A 17,489-nucleotide genomic window follows, 5' to 3' on the forward strand; every position below is an offset into this window, starting at 1 on the left:
TTGGTGAGTGGATATTCAAGCCCTATTTCAACTAGTCAGCATTCTCAGTCGCAACCAGTTTACAACACATGGTCCTTCAATGGCACAACAAACTAGCCCACCCATCTTTGCAGTCCCTTAAACAGATGTTTCCATCATTACAATTTATTCACATTTGAATTGTGAAAGTTGTCAAGTGAGTGAACACCAACGGAGTACTTATTCCCCTCGAGGCGAAACTATAGGTATTGTTCCTTTTTCTTTATTTCATACTGATGCATAGGGACCCTCAAACATCTCCAATGTTTCTCATTCAAAGTATTTTATTACATTTGTTAGGCTATTTTTACTTTAAAGATAGATCGGAGATATTACCTACTTTTAAATTCTTTTGTGTTATGATCTCTACTCAGTTTAATACACCTTAAATATTCTTCGGTCATATAATGCAAAAGAATATATATTAAGAGAATTCCAATCCTTTTACTAGGATAATGGAATGATACAACAAAATAGTGTGGCTGAAAAAAAAAATTGTAAAGGTGAAATATCAATAAATGATATTGTAAAAATCGTGAAGTTCCCAGGAGAATTCATTTGATCAAGCAAAAAGGATTAAAACCAATTAATATGTCAATGTTTTAGAAGATCTTCAAACTAATGTTGTCAATAGTGTTGGAAGTATAATGTAATATTTCTATTATTTCCCTACTTATTAGGGGTTGTTTGTACTTTTATTCTTTTCTTAGAGATTATAAATAAACAATGTTAGAGGGAGTGAGCATTCAAGCCCTAATCCACTCAACAAGTCTCACACATCTATATTCTTCCTCCCTTTCTTCTCTCACATGAATTCATTGTTGCTCTCCAAGTCTTCTTCTCTCTTTTCTCCGAACAAACACTCAAGGAGTATGAATCCTAGAAATTAACAATAGTGACACGACTATTGATACAATGTAAAAATTCTTTAAGTTTTTATTTTTATAATATATTTAACTTACTATAAAGTATAAAATATTTTTTATACTATTTTTATATTTTCAAATATTTTTATAAAGTTCAATGTGTTATATTCAAATATTTTTTTAAAAAATTATAAATAAAAAATGACCTTCCATTGATGTTATTGGCAAAGAAGAAAAGAATAAATTATATGTATTTTGAATTATATTCTTATAGGAAGCAAACTGACAAAAATGAAACATATCCTTCCAGTCCGGAGTTTGATTTGAATAAACTAGGCTGGATGCTTTCTCACACAATAAAAAATTCAAGACTCGGTTCCCCACATGCATGAGGCCGCCGCATTGATTGATCCGGGTACTGGCAAGATCTAATTATTGAATTGAATGCTTGTATGGTTGAGTGCCTGACGGTGTCTTCTCTTGTTCTACATGTTGTAGTCTAAGCTCTGAACGTTTACCTATACAAGAATTTACCCGTTTAATGTGCAGACAGGCCAACCCTTGTGAACAGATTGCCTCGTTCGTTAACGGAGATCATTAAGGGGACTTCTTTTTAATTGGTTGACATGGAAGGGATCTCCGTTGATGAGGAAAAAACTTCTTCTCCAGGTAGAAACATGTTTCTTTTTATTTTACTTTTCAAGCTATGATGTCATTAAAAACTAGTTGAACTAGATTGAATTGGACTAGATCATCTCTCTGAGTTTGTAATCAGCCAGTTTTTTTTAACATTGGGCACAAACACAAGAAACTAGTCAAAAGGTTATCTTGTTTTTTTCTTTTTTTTTTCTTACTATACATTGCAAGGGTTTCCACTTAATTGAGAATGTATGAGAAAATGAACAAATAGATCATCTCCCTTTGTATTTGGAAGGTTTGTGTTGGAAATTAGATGCTCTAATTCAAAACTAACGAGAAGAATAATATTAATGCAGAAGAAGAAAAACAAACACAAAAAATATCACAAGATATATACAAGTTCGCCTCAAGGTGAGACTATGTCCTATCTTCCGCCGCTGCAGTAATTCACTATAAAGATGAAATAGTTTTCAAGAGAAATCACTTTTCTAACCTTTCTCAGCCACAACTGATAATCCTTTTCAATAATGATTATAACCCTAACAGTGACGTCCCCAAATATAGAAAGAAAACTAAGGCAACCACAATACAAGAGTGAAATATCCAAACTACCCTTAATGAAACAACAATTAATATATCGTGGACCTGGCAGGAGCTCTGCCCCCCCCCCCCCCCCCCCCCCCCCCTACAACGACCTTACTATAAAAGTCAATCTGTGTACCGACTCAACGTAGGTGTTAATTAGACTATACAACTTAACAATATGAACACAAACATTAATTGTATCCTTCACCTGGTTAGCCTCCATCTTTCCACACAAATAATCCTTGCCTCCATCTTTCCACACATAAATAATCCTTAGTATTTGCTAGTGAAAAAGGAATTGAAGGGGCATATCTGAAGTTGCTTTTTGCATCACTCTTTTCTTCTATATTTTGCATCAATTAGATTTGAGTCTTCGTTACAAATTTTATATTTGAATAGACTTAGACAAATTAATCAACAGAGAAACGTATAAAAGCTAGACTGGCCCCTGTAATCCCCGGGGGCCGCCATTACAAAGAACCTGAGCCAATGGTAAAAACTACAGATTCATCTGTACAAAGTTACAATCCTTCCTCTTCCCTAACCCACCTGTCTGACCTCAGCAACTTCAGAAGAATTTACACATTTACCATCTTCCGTACCTACAAAACTGGCGATCACAAGACGAGCAACTTGAGACTAGAGTAGCAGAAGCTGAGTATACCGCGTGAACGATCATCATTACCATAGTCCAGTCTCGTGCAATTCTCTTTTGAGAAGAGCTAAGAGAGAGGAACAGAGGATTTTTTCCAGGACTTGAATATCCAACCAGGAAAATCAATTCAAAAACTCTCATTTGATATTCTATTGGACCACACAATCTCGATTTCAAGAGTGCGAGATGACCCATCCCGGTTGCCGTCATGGTTAAGGCTGAAGAAGCCACTGTATACACCTTCGGTTACAACCTTGTCTATCTGAATCGTCACCCTTCCAAGAGTTGTCTGAAAGATAATATTAATGTGGGTCAACTGATCGTGTTAGAGGAAGAAAATTATAGCCCAAGTAGCATGCCCAAGCTTAGGAATTGAAATCAGGTGCACTTGTTTCTTAACATACTTTTCCAAATGTATTTTTGCTCTTGCAGAGGATGTGAAGCTTTTGTCCCTTAGGTGGTACGTCAAATGCCCATGTAAACCCCTCCTTCCATTCTGGACTAGTGCTGTGACTCACCACCTGAAACAGAATGTCCAATACCAAATTAATGTGAATGACAAATACCAAATCAAGGTGCATCAAACTAGTTAACTAGTTCTTGTAATAGACAACTGCCAGTATGTGGAGGTTCCACATATAATAGGTAAAAGGCACCTCCAAGGAGTCCTGTATTCCACATTTCAATACTCAAGTACATGCTTCTTTTAACTTCTTTGGATCACTGAGTCACAATGACCATCCAGATCCTGACTCTGACAGAGTTTTTGACAAGTTCATTCGAAGTCTCAGAAAGGATATGTTTTGGACATCAGAAAACAAGAAAAACAATTTAACTGATCCGCATAAATGTCAATGGCATATTTGAAGGCCTTCCTTTGATGCTGAGAAATACACATTGGAGATTGTTTGGTAAAAATCGATTAGGTCAATCACATGAAATAGAATCTGGCACAATGCTTCAAAAATAGAGTGCTTCATTAGGGCCAGATTCAGATGCAGCTTTACCTTTGTCTGCCGTGGTGGTCCATTCCCTATTGTCAACTGACAAAAAGCATTTGTGCTTCCCATGGTTTGCTTCAAGTTATTCCCTCGCTTAATCGTCACTGTTAAGCACCCTGGTAAGCAGTGCAACAAACTTTCAGCCCTTTCATGAAAACTTGGTGGGCAGGTCCTCATTAATAACTGAAGTATTGGGATAGCTTCAGCAGCTATCATTGCTTGTGCTTTAGCAATATCTATGGGTATGGTGGACCAAGAGTGTTTCAACAGGCATAGTGTGTTCAATACAGATTCCTGGGCTGCTTCACTACCAGCTTTGAGGGCCCCTACCAAGTGTGGAATACATAACGTGGCTGCTTCTGACATGTGCAACTTGGAAAAGTTCATAAATATCACATTTATTGTTCTTAAAACTTCTTCATTGATGGTAGCTGAGGCCCACAACTCCTTCTCCAAAGCAGCTGCAAGACAAGGCAACATGATGAGTAATCCAAATCCCAATCCATTATGAGAAGGTAGCTTTAAGCTATTTTTGTTAATTAACTTAAAAAGAATAACATAAAAAAGAAGATGACATTGAACTTGTGAAAAGACCCCAAATTAAAATAGCAGGCTCTGGTGGAGCAAGGGTTCCACATCAGATATGTGCAGCCCGCATTGAAACAGTGAGCCCATAACTCCTTACAAAGAGGTAATAACTTTCTGAAGGATGAATTTTCGCCTTTTTCATATAATAAATGAGATGGCTGCAGGTTGTCAATGATTTTTTGCAGCTTTTTAGCTATCTGCGTGTGCCTACTTTCTGTGGTGCATTGGTGTATCATATGGTACATGAAAGTGTTGCCTGCACTTTTTGAGAATTGGATCGACAATCCAATGCTTATCACCAAAATATTTGAAAGTTTCTTGCAACTCCTCATTAGCGTCCTTCAAAATAAATTCATCCCGTTTATGGATCTAAAGTGGAAAGTGTATCATGATTCCAGTCAGCATACCTGTAAGAGACCTGATGAGCTCATTTGATACGTACTCTTGAAGAGTGTGATTTGAAAAAAGAAACTTGATCAGCAAAGCAGCCTGCCCAGAAACCTCTGAATTTGGAGAAAGTAAGAATTCCTGAATTACCAAAATGCCCCCAGCTTCTGCCACAGCTCGTCTATTTGTCCTACTGTGCATGACCAGATTCTGTAAAGCACAAATTGCCACCATCTTCATTTCCTCTGTTGGTTGGTCCTCAAGCAAACTAACTAGTGCTCGACATGCAGATACTGAATCAGAGGCTCTTGCTAGTCCCTCATGTTGGAAAAGATCACCAAGTGCAAGGGCTGCTAATAATCTTGCAGGTTGGGACCTGGTTAGTGGGTCCAACAGATACTGGGATAAAGGTGCAATAGCATATTTGGAGACTTTCATTTCCCGGACTCTCACGTTATTAAACAAGGCCTCCAGTAGTCTCCCACCAGCTTCTTCACATTGGTGGGATCGCAAGAGTGCAATTAATGCATCAATAGCACCAGCTTCAGCCATCAGGACTGCACTGGAAGTGTCACCTCTTTCTTGAACAATCAGGGCGGCCAGGGCTACTGAAATGGTGCCTTCTGAGCCTGCATGTAACATTCTAACAAGAACCACTAAGGGAACTTTAAAGTAATACTCAGAATTAAATCGCAACACATTGGAGAGGACAAGGGCAGCAGACTCCCACAAGGAGTGAGGTGGTTGAGGATCCTCCTGGATGAGGACCTTAGAGAGCTCAAATATCCCACCTGCATCAGCAACTGCCTCAGGCCAGCTTGTGGAGATACTCTCCAGTGCTTTTATTGCTGTTTGTTGCAAATTCAGTATCCTGATCCCTGCTAGCTGTACAAGAGGAACCACTGCATTTTTTGTGGTAATATCTTGTTGGAAGTGCTCTTGTTCCAGAAGATGTGACAAAAGTTCAGTTCCTAGTTGTTGGATAGCTTGAGATGGAGAATCAAGAAAAGATATTAATGGTTCAATCACTTGGCTAGGAGTGAGCTTCAATGTTGTGAGACTCTGGGGTTTCTCCAAAATATTTACAAGGGCCTGCAAGGCACTCTGCTGGCCCCACATACTGAAATCTGGCTGTTGCAACACAAGGAAGAGGGGTTCCACCACTTTAGCGGCAGCTGAGCTTTTGGCTATACCACTATTGTTTGTTAATATACGAAGTAATTCTGCAATTGAGGAACATACAGAACCATGCACCAAAGGAAGCATTTCAAGGGCATCATCAATGACCCCTGCTTTGACCATGTCCAGTTTGCAGTGTGGACGATCTTTTCCCAACTTTATAAGGGAATTGACACTGGCTTCTGTAAGTAAATGGTTTGACCCTCTAACCATTCCAACAAGAAGGTCCACCACCTCATAATGTGATGCAGTCTCTGCATGCTGTTCATCATCCAGTAGTCTTTCAAAAGCTTGCACACTAGATTCCACCAAATCATTTGAATCGGACCGCATTAGAGAGATAAGAGGCAGGATAAACTCTGAGGCAAGTGCGGCTGATCTTATCTTCAAGTTACCGAACAGAAGGTAGCAGAGTTGGGCAGCATTTTTCTTTAGTTGCAAAGAAGAATTCGATGACAATATCTTATAAAGGCTCTCCAATGGGTTTCCCCCCTCATCAGTCAAAGCCATTGACTTTGAAGCATTTCCAGAAGACAACTTGATTAAAGCAACTAGAGCAGCCTCTTGCTCCCTCTCAGATCCTCCATTTAGCATATCAATCAATGGTTGAATGGCTTGCCTAGCCATTTCAGTATCTCTCATATTTTCAGCATCAAAAAGCTCATTTAGAGCACGTACTGCACTATACCTGGCACTTCTTGATCCCAGATGTAGAACTGCCACAAGTTGTTTCAGAGAACTCAAGCATGCTTCATGATGAAGCAGATCTGAATTGCTGAATAAGATTCTCAATAGATCTGATATCGTCGTTTCAGTTGAATCTTGTGGGCTCAAAGACATATATTTAGTCAAAGCATCAAGAGCCCCAGCTTCCGCCATGGTGTGTTTGTTTGCATCATTTCCTTCTGCTATCTGAATTAGAACTCGAAGAGCAATTGGTGGTGCTCCAGGCCTATCAGGCATTGGTCTCAGAAGATCCACAAGAAGAGGTATAGACTTCCGTGCGGTTGAACCCATTTTCACATCTTCAATTTCGAAAAGAGTTTCCAAGACAAATTGATCAGGGTTTCGGACCAATGAGAACTCATCAGATAACCGTATAAGGTTAGGCATATCAGCTTCTACATTGCCCAGAAGGCTTATGAGCCCTCCCACTGCGCCTGAATTTGCAATAGCAAGAAGAATTGCTTTATTTCCGTGAGAAACAAGGCTTGCCATGGCTTGAGCAGCAAAGTATCTATCAATAATTTCATCAGATTTGAGCAAGAAAGCAAGAGAAGGTATTATTCGCATAGTGGCAGGTGATAAGACCACATCACAATGTCCAAACAGAATGGCCAAGAGGAGTGCATCAATCCATATTCCGTCTGTATCTTCAAAGTCTGCCTGTAAACCAAAAAGGACACTGGGCTAAGAACCAACAGATGTGTGTGTGTGTGTGTGAGAGAGAGAGAGAGAGAAGATATTTGAAACAGACAGAAGTACTGAACAATTGGAGCCCTCCAACCAGATAAAGTGAGTAATTGCCACAGTAGAAAGCTGCAATTCCCCTCTGAAATGCTAACAAACAAATAGCTATTCAGGGAGAATTTGTTAACCCATGCATGAATCTGTCCTTTTTAATTGCTTGCCGTATAATGATAACAGATGTATAAAGAGAATATAGTGAAAGCAGCATCACAAAATGCCATATGCCACTTAGATTTAATCTGCAAAGAATGTTGAACCACTGTTGGGAGAATAACACATATCAATTGCGGGGCACATACCTTTCAAACAGAAGTGCAGCATTATGCTAGCCGTAGACACCATGGAGTTCCTAGAAATGAAAAATAACATTTTTCATGCTGTTTGATTTTTTATTGTGTTATTTTGTCTGCTCATGTGACAATAATCCTATTAATGCAACTAAAAACATGATAACAATGATGACAGCAACAGAAAAAAAATTTGACAAGAGCAAACAAATGCACGCAGAGTCAGGCTGTTTTGTACTATCTTAGAACAAGAAACCTATGAGAAGGGCCAAAAACTTTAAAGATCAAGCATGAAGTAATTTGAAACAAAAAAAAGTAAAAATACAAACACATCCTGTACCTGTGGACCAAGAGCATAATTAGCAAACTTTTCAGATAAGACCTCAAGCCCACCAGCTTCCATGACAGTAATTTTATTCTTCTCATGGGAAGAAGAAATAAGTGATAGCAGCCACAAGGCAACAGTTCCTCCAAGAACAGTTGCAGGATCTGGAACCTCAAACTCATCCCCTTCAAGAAGGTAAAGACTTTTCTCCCTAAACCCTCTACTGGTTCTAACTTCCATTTCTGAACCTCTGGAGTTTGAATGGTGCTTCACCATATCTACCAGCGCAAAAATCAGCTGCTTCAAAAACCCTGATCCATCTAGCACATCAATTGTCCTCTGTCTGTGTTCTTTTGCTGCACAGACAAGCAGGGCCACCCCACCAACTCTCACCTCCAAACTTGAGGAACTCATAACCCTACTAGCAAGAGAAGCAATACAGCCAGGACGCCCAACCAAGAGGTCACCTAGTAGTACTGATTGTTCACCACATAGCCGAGAAAGAATTTCTATAGCCTTGTCTTGAGCAGGATGGGTCCCATCAGCGAGGCACCGAACTAGCGGCTCCATGCTTGATGGAACATCAGAAATGGCAGTCCAAGGAGGGTATGTGAAGTTCACACTTTGCTTTGTTTTTACCAAAAGGGAAAGCACTTCTAAAGCATCAGATGAATCTGCTCCTTCCATATCCATGGCATTTAAAGAGTCAACGAGTGCCAGGACTGCAAATCGACACTGTGCATTTCCTGTAAGCACTTCACCCACTGGAAAATAGTTCAGCAGTTGATGAAGAGCTCGTGAAGCATTCTTCTTACCCTCAAGAGAACCTTCGCCTAAAACTCTTGTCAAAGCAGAGACCACATCCTCAGCAAGAGCTTCTCCAGCTATTTGTGGGTCTGAAAGAAGATTAGCCAAGGCAGCAACAGCAGTCTCAGCTGCATCAATGGAAGAAGTCTTTGCCAACTTGATTAAGGGTTTGACATCACCTTCAGCAATATAAGGCATCTTAGTGGTTGTCTTGGCCTTTGTTGGGCGGGATAAAGCTCCCAAGGCCCGAGCAGATTGGGTTGCAATAACCTGAGTTTTGCTGGCCAAAAGTTTCATGCATGGATGAACAATCTCATCAGTTGCAAGGCTGTTACAGATATCTGGCCTTGTGCTGAATAGATCAGCCAAGACAGAAGCTGCATGCTCTTGAGTTTCTTCATTTGAGGAGTTAAGAACCTGAACCAGAGATCTTAGTCCTTTATTTGCCAACCCTCCTTTCTGCACTAAGTCTTCATGAGAAGCCGTTGTAAGCACGTGCCCCAGAACAGAAATGATATAAGCTTTCGATCTAGGAGTATCTCCCAGGAGCAAAACTAAAAGTTGGTTTACGGTGGCAGAGTCTGCAGAGCGGATAAGCTTCATAAGCGCCTTTGCTGAAGCCTTTTGTCCCTTAGGGCCCCCACTTTTAAGAAGCCAAAGGAGAGCAGGGACGGCACCTGCACTCTCCACACATGCACGAATATCTTCACTGTGGCAGCATAAATTCCAGAGTACATGTGCGGCATCCTCTCGTGCTTGCTGAGATCCCATCAACAACTGTACCAATGGAGGGATCCCACCTGCAGCTGTAATTGCCCACTTGGAGTCATCAACTTGGTCAGTCAAGATCGCCAACAAGGCAACTGCATATTCTTGATGTTGTTCACCTGATAGCCCCAGTAATGAAATTAGCAACTGAATTCCTTCCCTTTTCCTGAGTGCCTCCCAAAGACCAACCCCATCGCAGCATAATCTTATAAATGAGTTTATTAGCTGCTCCTGCACATCCCCACTACCCATGGTTATCAAACCAATAAGAACCCGTTTGGCTTCTGCATGATCAAGATACCTTGAAAGATATTGATTGGCATAGAGGCTTGCAAGTGCCTCAAGCACACTATCTTGAACATGCTTATTGTCTCGAGGCTTCAAAAGCATTACTAGAATATCTTCTATCTTTATCACATTAAAGGGCTCTTCTTTGTCAGAGGAGAGCTCATAAACCATTAAAGAATATGCCAGTGCTCCAATTATATCTGCGACTGGAGCAAGTAACCTTGGAGCTTGAGATAATTCTCCGAGATACATAATTAACTCCGAAATTCCTCCACAAATATTGGCTAAAGCACGCATTGCATGACCTTGAAGTGCTTCACCAGATTCACCCTGCATACATTCTTTAGAAGGTGCAACTACTGCACCTATCAAAACAGGAATTCCATTTGCATCAACAACTGCTTTCTTAGCTTGAGACAACTTGGAAGAGAGGCTCTCCAAAGCATCAGCTGCACTTGCACGAACAGAAATATCATTTTCCTGGCCCACAAGGCAAAGAAGAGCACTGACAGCCCCAGCATCAATAACTTTGGGAATACTATCACTAAAAGCCAACATTAAACGAGCCAAGAGGGAGGCAGCATTTGACTGAGCAACTGCATTATCAGAAGACAAGAGACCGACAATAATATCCACTCCTCCAGCTTCAAGGGTGGCCCGCCAATATCCATCCTTATCACCACAAAGGTTTCTCAAAGCTCCTGTTACAAATCCTTCAACCACTTTGTCTTGTTTGACCTTTGGATTGAACTGCTCCCACAGGGTTGGCACCACACCTTCAGTGACAAATATCTTCATTCCAACATGATCATCAGACAACCCACCAGAAGAAACCTCATAGATGGCCTCTGCAGCAGCCTTTCTGGCATCAGTTTGATCAGATTTTAATAGAGAGAGCAAAGGAGGTATGCATCCTCCCAAGAGTACCCTAAGTCGTAAGTCTTCTTCTTCTTTGCACAAAACGCTTAAGGTCATGGCAACATTAACTTTTGCAATGGAGGTCCCGCTCCGGAGAATAGATATGAACAATGGCATTGCCTGGGAGTGAGACCCAATAAGATTTCTAGCATCTTTCCTGGATCGAGCAAGGCTGAGTAAACGAGCTGTGATCAGCTCTTTTTCATGGGGGGAGGACATATTTGCATGCAACTGTTCCACAAAGTGAGCAACAGTTGCCATTGTATTCTCTGGATCGTCCATCTCTGTTGTTCCATTTGATTCCCTATAAAGTTACACAGAAACTTCTGTCACTATTTGATTTAAAATTTAAACAGTTCAAATTGGTGAATGGTTGAGCAGCAGCTTAGATCGATGGCCAGAATGCCAATTTACTACACCTATAGCAAATAAAATCCTGTTGTTATTTTTTTCTTCTTTTCCTTTTCCAAGGCATAAATCACTTGAATCCGCAGGTGGTATTTCAAGAAGGAAAGGTATTGTAACGTAAATATGACAGCTCAGCGGGCACAGCTTACCTAGATCGAGAAGAGGATGAAGAAGTGGTCTCGCGAGATTCAGGGGAGGGAGGCTTTGACATGTGCACCAACCTTAGCTTGCCGTAACCTGCAGATCGAAATTGTGACCAATTCAATGTAAAGGTTTAATATTAAGAAAACAGAAAAGGGAGCATCTGCACTCTGAAGCTCAAATTGTAACTTAGAAATCTACATGAACATATATTTCACAAATATTACCCAAAATAAAAAAAGAGTAGAGCGGCCAAGCTTACAAGAACCAAACTTATACAGAAAATTTTGATTAAATAAAGCTACTCGTTGACAGATCTCAATCCCCCGGACTTCACAATCAAGAAGCTAACTCTAAAACAAATGTAGCAAATCTCTACAGACCAAAACGCAGGCGGGCCTTCAAAAAAGAAAAAAAGAAAGAAAGAAAAGAAAAAGAAAAAAAAAAAGATAGAAAGAGATTTCGTGTCGTATAAATTGCTAATTACACTCAATCTACAGAGACTTGAAAGAATTATACATACCCAGGCGAAAATTCGAATGCCGAAGAACTCCCTCTCCAAATTACAGCAAAATCCCTTCTAGTTCCTCGACATCGACCACTCTTGGGGAATCCAAGTCCCCAAAGAGATCGAAGTCAAGCGAGAAGAGCGCAAACAAGCGGAATGAGGAACCGGATCTCTCGAGGTAAAAAAAACACAGAAACTGCTTCGAAATTGTCAAATTTTCTCGAGTGCCCAGTCGGAAAGTAAAGCTAAAATGATCGGATCACCCCCGAAACAACGCCAGAAATGGGAAAAGAGAAAAGAATTTAGAAACAGGGGAACCTCAAGATCGAGAAATGTCTAGCGAGATTAGCGCGTTAATCCCTGCTGGTGGGTGCTTGAAGAGGATAGAGGAGAGAGAGAGAGAAGCAAGAAGTTGTGTTTCTCAATCTTTTCTCCGTTTCGTTAACGGCCATTCGGAAGAAAATGGGAAGAAAGGAGTTGGCGAAAGGACCAAATTCTGGACATTGATACAGAAAAAGAAGCCTCTTTTTTCTCCTTTTTACTGCAACCTGTTTCTCCTGTCATTACGTTCCTAATTATCGATTACGAGTCCATTAAAAGTATCATTTCAAAACGGTTTTAACCTGATGTGATTGTGGGTGGGCACTGGACAGGGCCTCAATAAATACCTCGCCACCCACCCTCTCTCAAGTCTTCATCTGTCCTCCCCATGCACATGGGCCACATCAGCCTTTGTGGGCTATTGCCGGAACGATCAGGACAAAACCTCTACCCTTACACGTGTCAAATATTCTTTTTCTTTTTCACTAAGTGGGCCCATGTCTCGCATCGAACCGAATCAAGCTCAAACCTGTATCTGTTCAAGCTTGACTTGATCTAAATACTTCAAACACGAGTTCGAGTTATGAATGATTAACATAGCAATCAAGATAAAAGCATCTACCACTGTATCAAAAACTCTTTTTTTTTATTGTTTGGAAGATAGTGGGCCCATGTCTCGCATCGAACCGAATCAAGCTCAAACCTGTTCCATCTTCGACTTCGAGTTATGAATGATTAGCATAGCAATCAAGATAAAAGCATCAACCACTGTATCAAATACTCTTTTTCTTTTTCACTAAGTGGGCCCATGTCCTAAACCTCTATTTAAAACTACAAAAATATAAAAATATAAAAATATAAAAATAAATAAAGAGAATATTACGATGAACTTAATACCATGAACAACAAGTTATAATAGAGGGGTCGAAGACTTTGTAATAGAGCATATTAATGTATAATAACCAGTTTAATAGACATGAAAGAAATAACAAATATCTTCATCAAAAATATTTATTCTACTAGATGTTGAGGGATGTTATAGTCCTGGGTTAAGTACTTATGTCTTCCTCCTAACAGGCCGGTCTTTTGGGTAGTATTGGCTAGGTGTTTAACATTTGGTATCAGATCGGGCTCCCACGTCGCGAGTTCGAGTCTCAGGGCGCGCAAAGGCTGGAATAAAATAACTGATAGGTTCGAAAAGGGCGACCTAGAGAATTGCAAATGGCCACTAGGAGTAGGCCGCCGCTAGAGTAGGCCACCGGGTTGGGCCAGTGTCGTTGTGCCACCGTGGTCATCGGCTCGCGAAGGTGGAGTATGATGTTATGGTCCTGGGTTAAGTACCTATATCTTTCGCTCCTAACAGACCAATCTTTTGGGTAATATTGACTAGGTGTTTAACAAGGGACCTAAAAAGGTTGAATAATCGACCAACTAAAGAGGGAATTGATATAAGTAATTAGAATAAAAGGTATTTTTATTAAAAAAAAATATTAACAAGTCAGAGCTAAAAAAATCTCGAGTTTCACTTGTTATATTTAACAGAGTTTTATTTCAAATTTGAACTCAGAGCCAAACTCGCCCGTGATCCAAATAGAAGCCGTCTCTTTATAATTTAAACACGAGGAAGAGACGTGGATGGACACTTGGAAGTAGAAGACTTAAAAGCTCCAAGACCTCCCATTGGTTTCGTTTGATTGGCAACTGCAGGGCCAACAAGTTTGATTGAAGGGCGGTCGGTGCACATGAGACGTAATTAAAGAGCAAAACCAGCCTTGTCAGGACAAAAACACTGCATCCTTTTCTTTTAATTTTTTTAACCTGTGATGTTGCAGTGTCACAGAGTGGTAATAAATGTTCAGGATGAATTCAACTGCCCAACTACTATTTCACACAATGGGAACCATATTTTTAAAACTAAACTGGCCAGTTTTTTTTATCTTTCCTTTGGGTCACCTTCTTATTCTCTCTCTTTCTCTTGCTCTTTCTCTTTCTCTTTCTCTTATTATTGGTCTTCCTTTAGTAGAACTATAATTTTTTTATGACTTTGAATTTTTTCTCTAGTAAAAAAAAAATATTCACCATTTTTTCATAAGAAAATGATTAAAATTGGACCGAACTAATCGGTCTCATTCAAGTTTAGACTAAACCGACCAGCTAATATTTATATTTTAAGCCAAAAATTGTTTTCCTTATGTGAGAACCGAAAAAAAGGTCTACTTCAAGTTCAACCCGATTGAACCAGTCGGTCCAGTTTAGTTCAGTTGACATTTAGAATTTTCACTAACTTACTATAGAAAACCCTTAGTTGGTATTGTGTGTTCAGGAATCAACCTAATTTTTCTAATTCTTCTGCTATCTTTAATTTTATTTTTTTAGTAAACAAAACAAGGGTAATTTTGATTTTCATAAAAAAAAAAATAGGATTTGGGTAATTAGATTCGAGATATTAACTGTAGAAAATATTTGTTATATTTGTCATGGTTAAGTCAAATAATCAGCTAAAATTTTCCATGGAACATTTGAATTTGGATCACCAAATCAACATTGCTTTAAATAAGTCACTTTATTCAAAGTGCATCCACATGAGATATGATATTCCTCATTTATTATCTACTACATGCCATCACATTATATGTTGATAAGAGGTAGAGTACATAATACAAGATCTACCAAAAAACCTAAGAAAAGTCAAATGCATCAAATGCACTTATTTAAATTAGTAATGCATTGAAGAAATACCTAAAGGATTATCTGAAATCGGTAATCAAGATATGTTAAAATAAAAAAAATAAAAAAAAATCCTAGTACATCGGAACTAAAGGTAATTGATGGGTCGATTCTGTGGCTAGAATCCATCGATGACCTACATGAAAAAGATCTCATTCATGAGTTTAATTAAGGTACCTTTAATTGGAAATATGAAGATTTTTTATTTTAGTAATGTTTGAATTTTTTTTAAAACTGGGATTTTAATTTAAAAAGAAAATGCGAATTTTTTAAATTTGACATGAATTATTAAAAAAAATTAATCTAAGAGTAAACAACGAAAATTTAAAAAATAGAAAAATCGTCAAAGTTGAATAGTTAAACTTTATTGCGCAAAGAGAGTCGAGAAAAAGGATTCAGACAGAAAACAATGTTCTTGACAATCAAAGGGGAACATAAAATTAAATTTGTTCACTTAAATATTGTCTCTACTGCTAAAGGAAAACAAAATGATAGAAAAAAAATTATATTTTTATGATTTTTCATTAAAATTTTATCTATAGAAAAAAATTCCTTTTAATTGATTTTTTTTTTGTGTGTTTCTTCGACAGAAAAATAGTTGAAAAATTAATCATAGTGTTTGTGTCTATACTTGAAATAAAATAAAAAATAAGGTTAAAATAAGAGATCAGTGATAAAAAAAACCACTTTAATGCTTCAGGCTTATTTTTTCATAGTTATTTTTTTTATAGAAGCAATAAAAACTCATTTTTTAATCATTTTTAACATTTTTTAAATACAAGAAACAATCAAAAGAAATAAAATGAAAAAAAAATATCTCCTAAAATGACTTAATCATTTGCATAGAAGGAGCCTTAAATATTTATTTTGGAGCAAGAGTTTGCTGCTCCACTAGAAGCAGCAATTTCGTCTGCATGTGAACAGATTGACGTACAAAGTTTATTTTCTTTCTTTCAGCTTCTTATCCAAACTTGTTTTCAACCGAAAGGAAGAAGCCGACGTTGCTGAAATAATTGTTGCCTGAGAGGACCCACTTGAAAGCCATGGAAAGAGGACAATCGACAGCCATGCCGACACAGATTTCTCATTCCTCATACACGACCAAAACAAGGGCAGATCTTCTTGATACCAATTATGAATAAGCCTAATTTGATCTTTCACTTGGAGTTCTAGCTTGTGGAAATCTATAGTTTAATACTTTTTTTTGTTTTTTTTCGGTGTTTTCTCTTTGTTTACTCCTAAATCTGATTGGTGATTGGAGTAGAATACTTTACATTCCTTCGTATTAAGCTTTATTTATGATAATATAAAACGATAAAAAATATTTTTTTTGCATAAAAATAATAGAAACTTTAGTTAGAGATCATTTTTTAATAGAAAATTTTAAATAAAAAAATTGGTCAATTTATAAATTTTTTCGTAATTTTTTTTTCGTAGGACGATATAATTAAGGGTCAGGGAAAATTTGGTTTTCTAGGTTTCGACCTATAAATGTTCCACACACTGATATTGATATTTATTTTTTTATCAAATCTTTTTTTCGCAAAAAAGGTAAAATATGTTTATATCAATCTTAATTCTTAAATTTCTTTTCTTTTTATGATGCCATGAAGAATTCAAAGATAACTTGATGAAAAGTAATTAAACTAGCAAAAAAATTGTTTATTTTTAGTTAATTTCTCTAAATCTTAGAGATAGAAATTCCACTTTTATATAATTGAAAAGCCAAACAAGTTCGCAAACCGTTCTAGGTCAGCTCGAAAAAAGCTCGGTTCAGTTCAGTTTTTACTTGAGCTCAAACTTGTTCGAGTTCGGCTTGAAAGAAGGTCGGTTCAATTCAGGTCAAGCTCAAACATGAAATAAAGTTCATTAAGTATAACAAGTCAAACCTAAGATTTTTCAAACTCAACTTGTTAACTCATGAGCCGACTCGTTACTGTGGATTTTTTTACAAAAATATATTTTACTCCAATTGCTCTCGTCAGTTTCCTTTTTAGTTGATTGATGATTGCTCTCATTTACCTCAAAACTCAAAGACGATCGATCGTTCAACCCTTTTGAGTCTCTCAACGTCTAATGTTGTTGTTTGCCAATAAAATAGATACTATTGATGGAGGGGTTTGCACTTTCTATTAGGTTTATTAAGTTGGCTATTGTATATTAGTATGCTCCATTGCAAAGTCTTAGACTTTTCTACGATAACAAGCAGTTCAATGGTACGAAGTCCATCAATATATTCTCTAAATATTTTTTGAAATTTTTTTATTTTTATTATATTAAATATATATTAAGCTCGAATCCCGGCTCGAGCTTGAACTCCTTTACAATTTTTGAGCTCAAGCTCAAATTCAATTTAAGGCTCGACATTGAGCTCGAGCTTGAAGTTTTAAGGTCAAGCCAAGATCAAACCTACACAGGTTTGAGTTAGCCTCGACTCTATGCCACCCCTACATATTGGGCAAGAGTAGAAAATTTATGGGTGTCTATAGTAGTAACAATCTAACTTATCAACAATTGTTTTTTAGTCCAATTTTGAAAAAAAAAATTAACGTTTATACTAAATAATAATATTAAAATTTAAATGCATTAGATACAGTTTTTCT

General features: G+C 38.0%; 1 protein-coding gene across 1 annotated transcript; it reads right to left on the reverse strand.

The window, feature by feature from the left end:
• Positions 1-2,430: 2,430 nt before the first annotated feature.
• On the reverse strand, positions 2,431-12,309 carry LOC137949527 (protein CELLULOSE SYNTHASE INTERACTIVE 3-like). The gene is made up of 7 exons (XM_068795591.1): positions 11,854-12,309; positions 11,339-11,426; positions 8,016-11,085; positions 4,760-7,304; positions 3,771-4,225; positions 3,168-3,284; positions 2,431-3,052 (listed from the first exon to the last, which is right to left on the reverse strand). Exons 2-7 carry the CDS (start codon positions 11,398-11,400, stop codon positions 2,891-2,893), a joined length of 6,411 nt encoding a protein of 2,136 aa, XP_068651692.1. The 5' UTR covers positions 11,401-11,426; positions 11,854-12,309; the 3' UTR covers positions 2,431-2,890.
• Between the last annotated feature and the right edge of the window lie 5,180 nt (positions 12,310-17,489).

The sequence above is a fragment of the Aristolochia californica genome, unplaced genomic scaffold, assembly GCF_029961685.1.
Source record: "Aristolochia californica isolate CCGP_79_NKW_82.1479 unplaced genomic scaffold, dmAriCali1.0.hap1 SCAF_14, whole genome shotgun sequence".
Taxonomy (NCBI): Eukaryota; Viridiplantae; Streptophyta; class Magnoliopsida; order Piperales; family Aristolochiaceae; genus Aristolochia; species Aristolochia californica.

Coding starts and splice junctions, on each gene's coding strand:
- LOC137949527 (XM_068795591.1), bottom strand. CDS start 11,400: ATGTCAAAGCCTCCCTCCCCTGAATCTCGCGAGACCACTTCTTCATCC. Junction 7,305..8,015: donor ATTATGCTCTTGGTCCACAG/GTACAGGATGTG, acceptor TTTGGTTTACAG/GCAGACTTTGAAGATACAGA. Junction 3,053..3,167: donor GCAAAAATACATTTGGAAAA/GTATGTTAAGAA, acceptor ATTATCTTTCAG/ACAACTCTTGGAAGGGTGAC.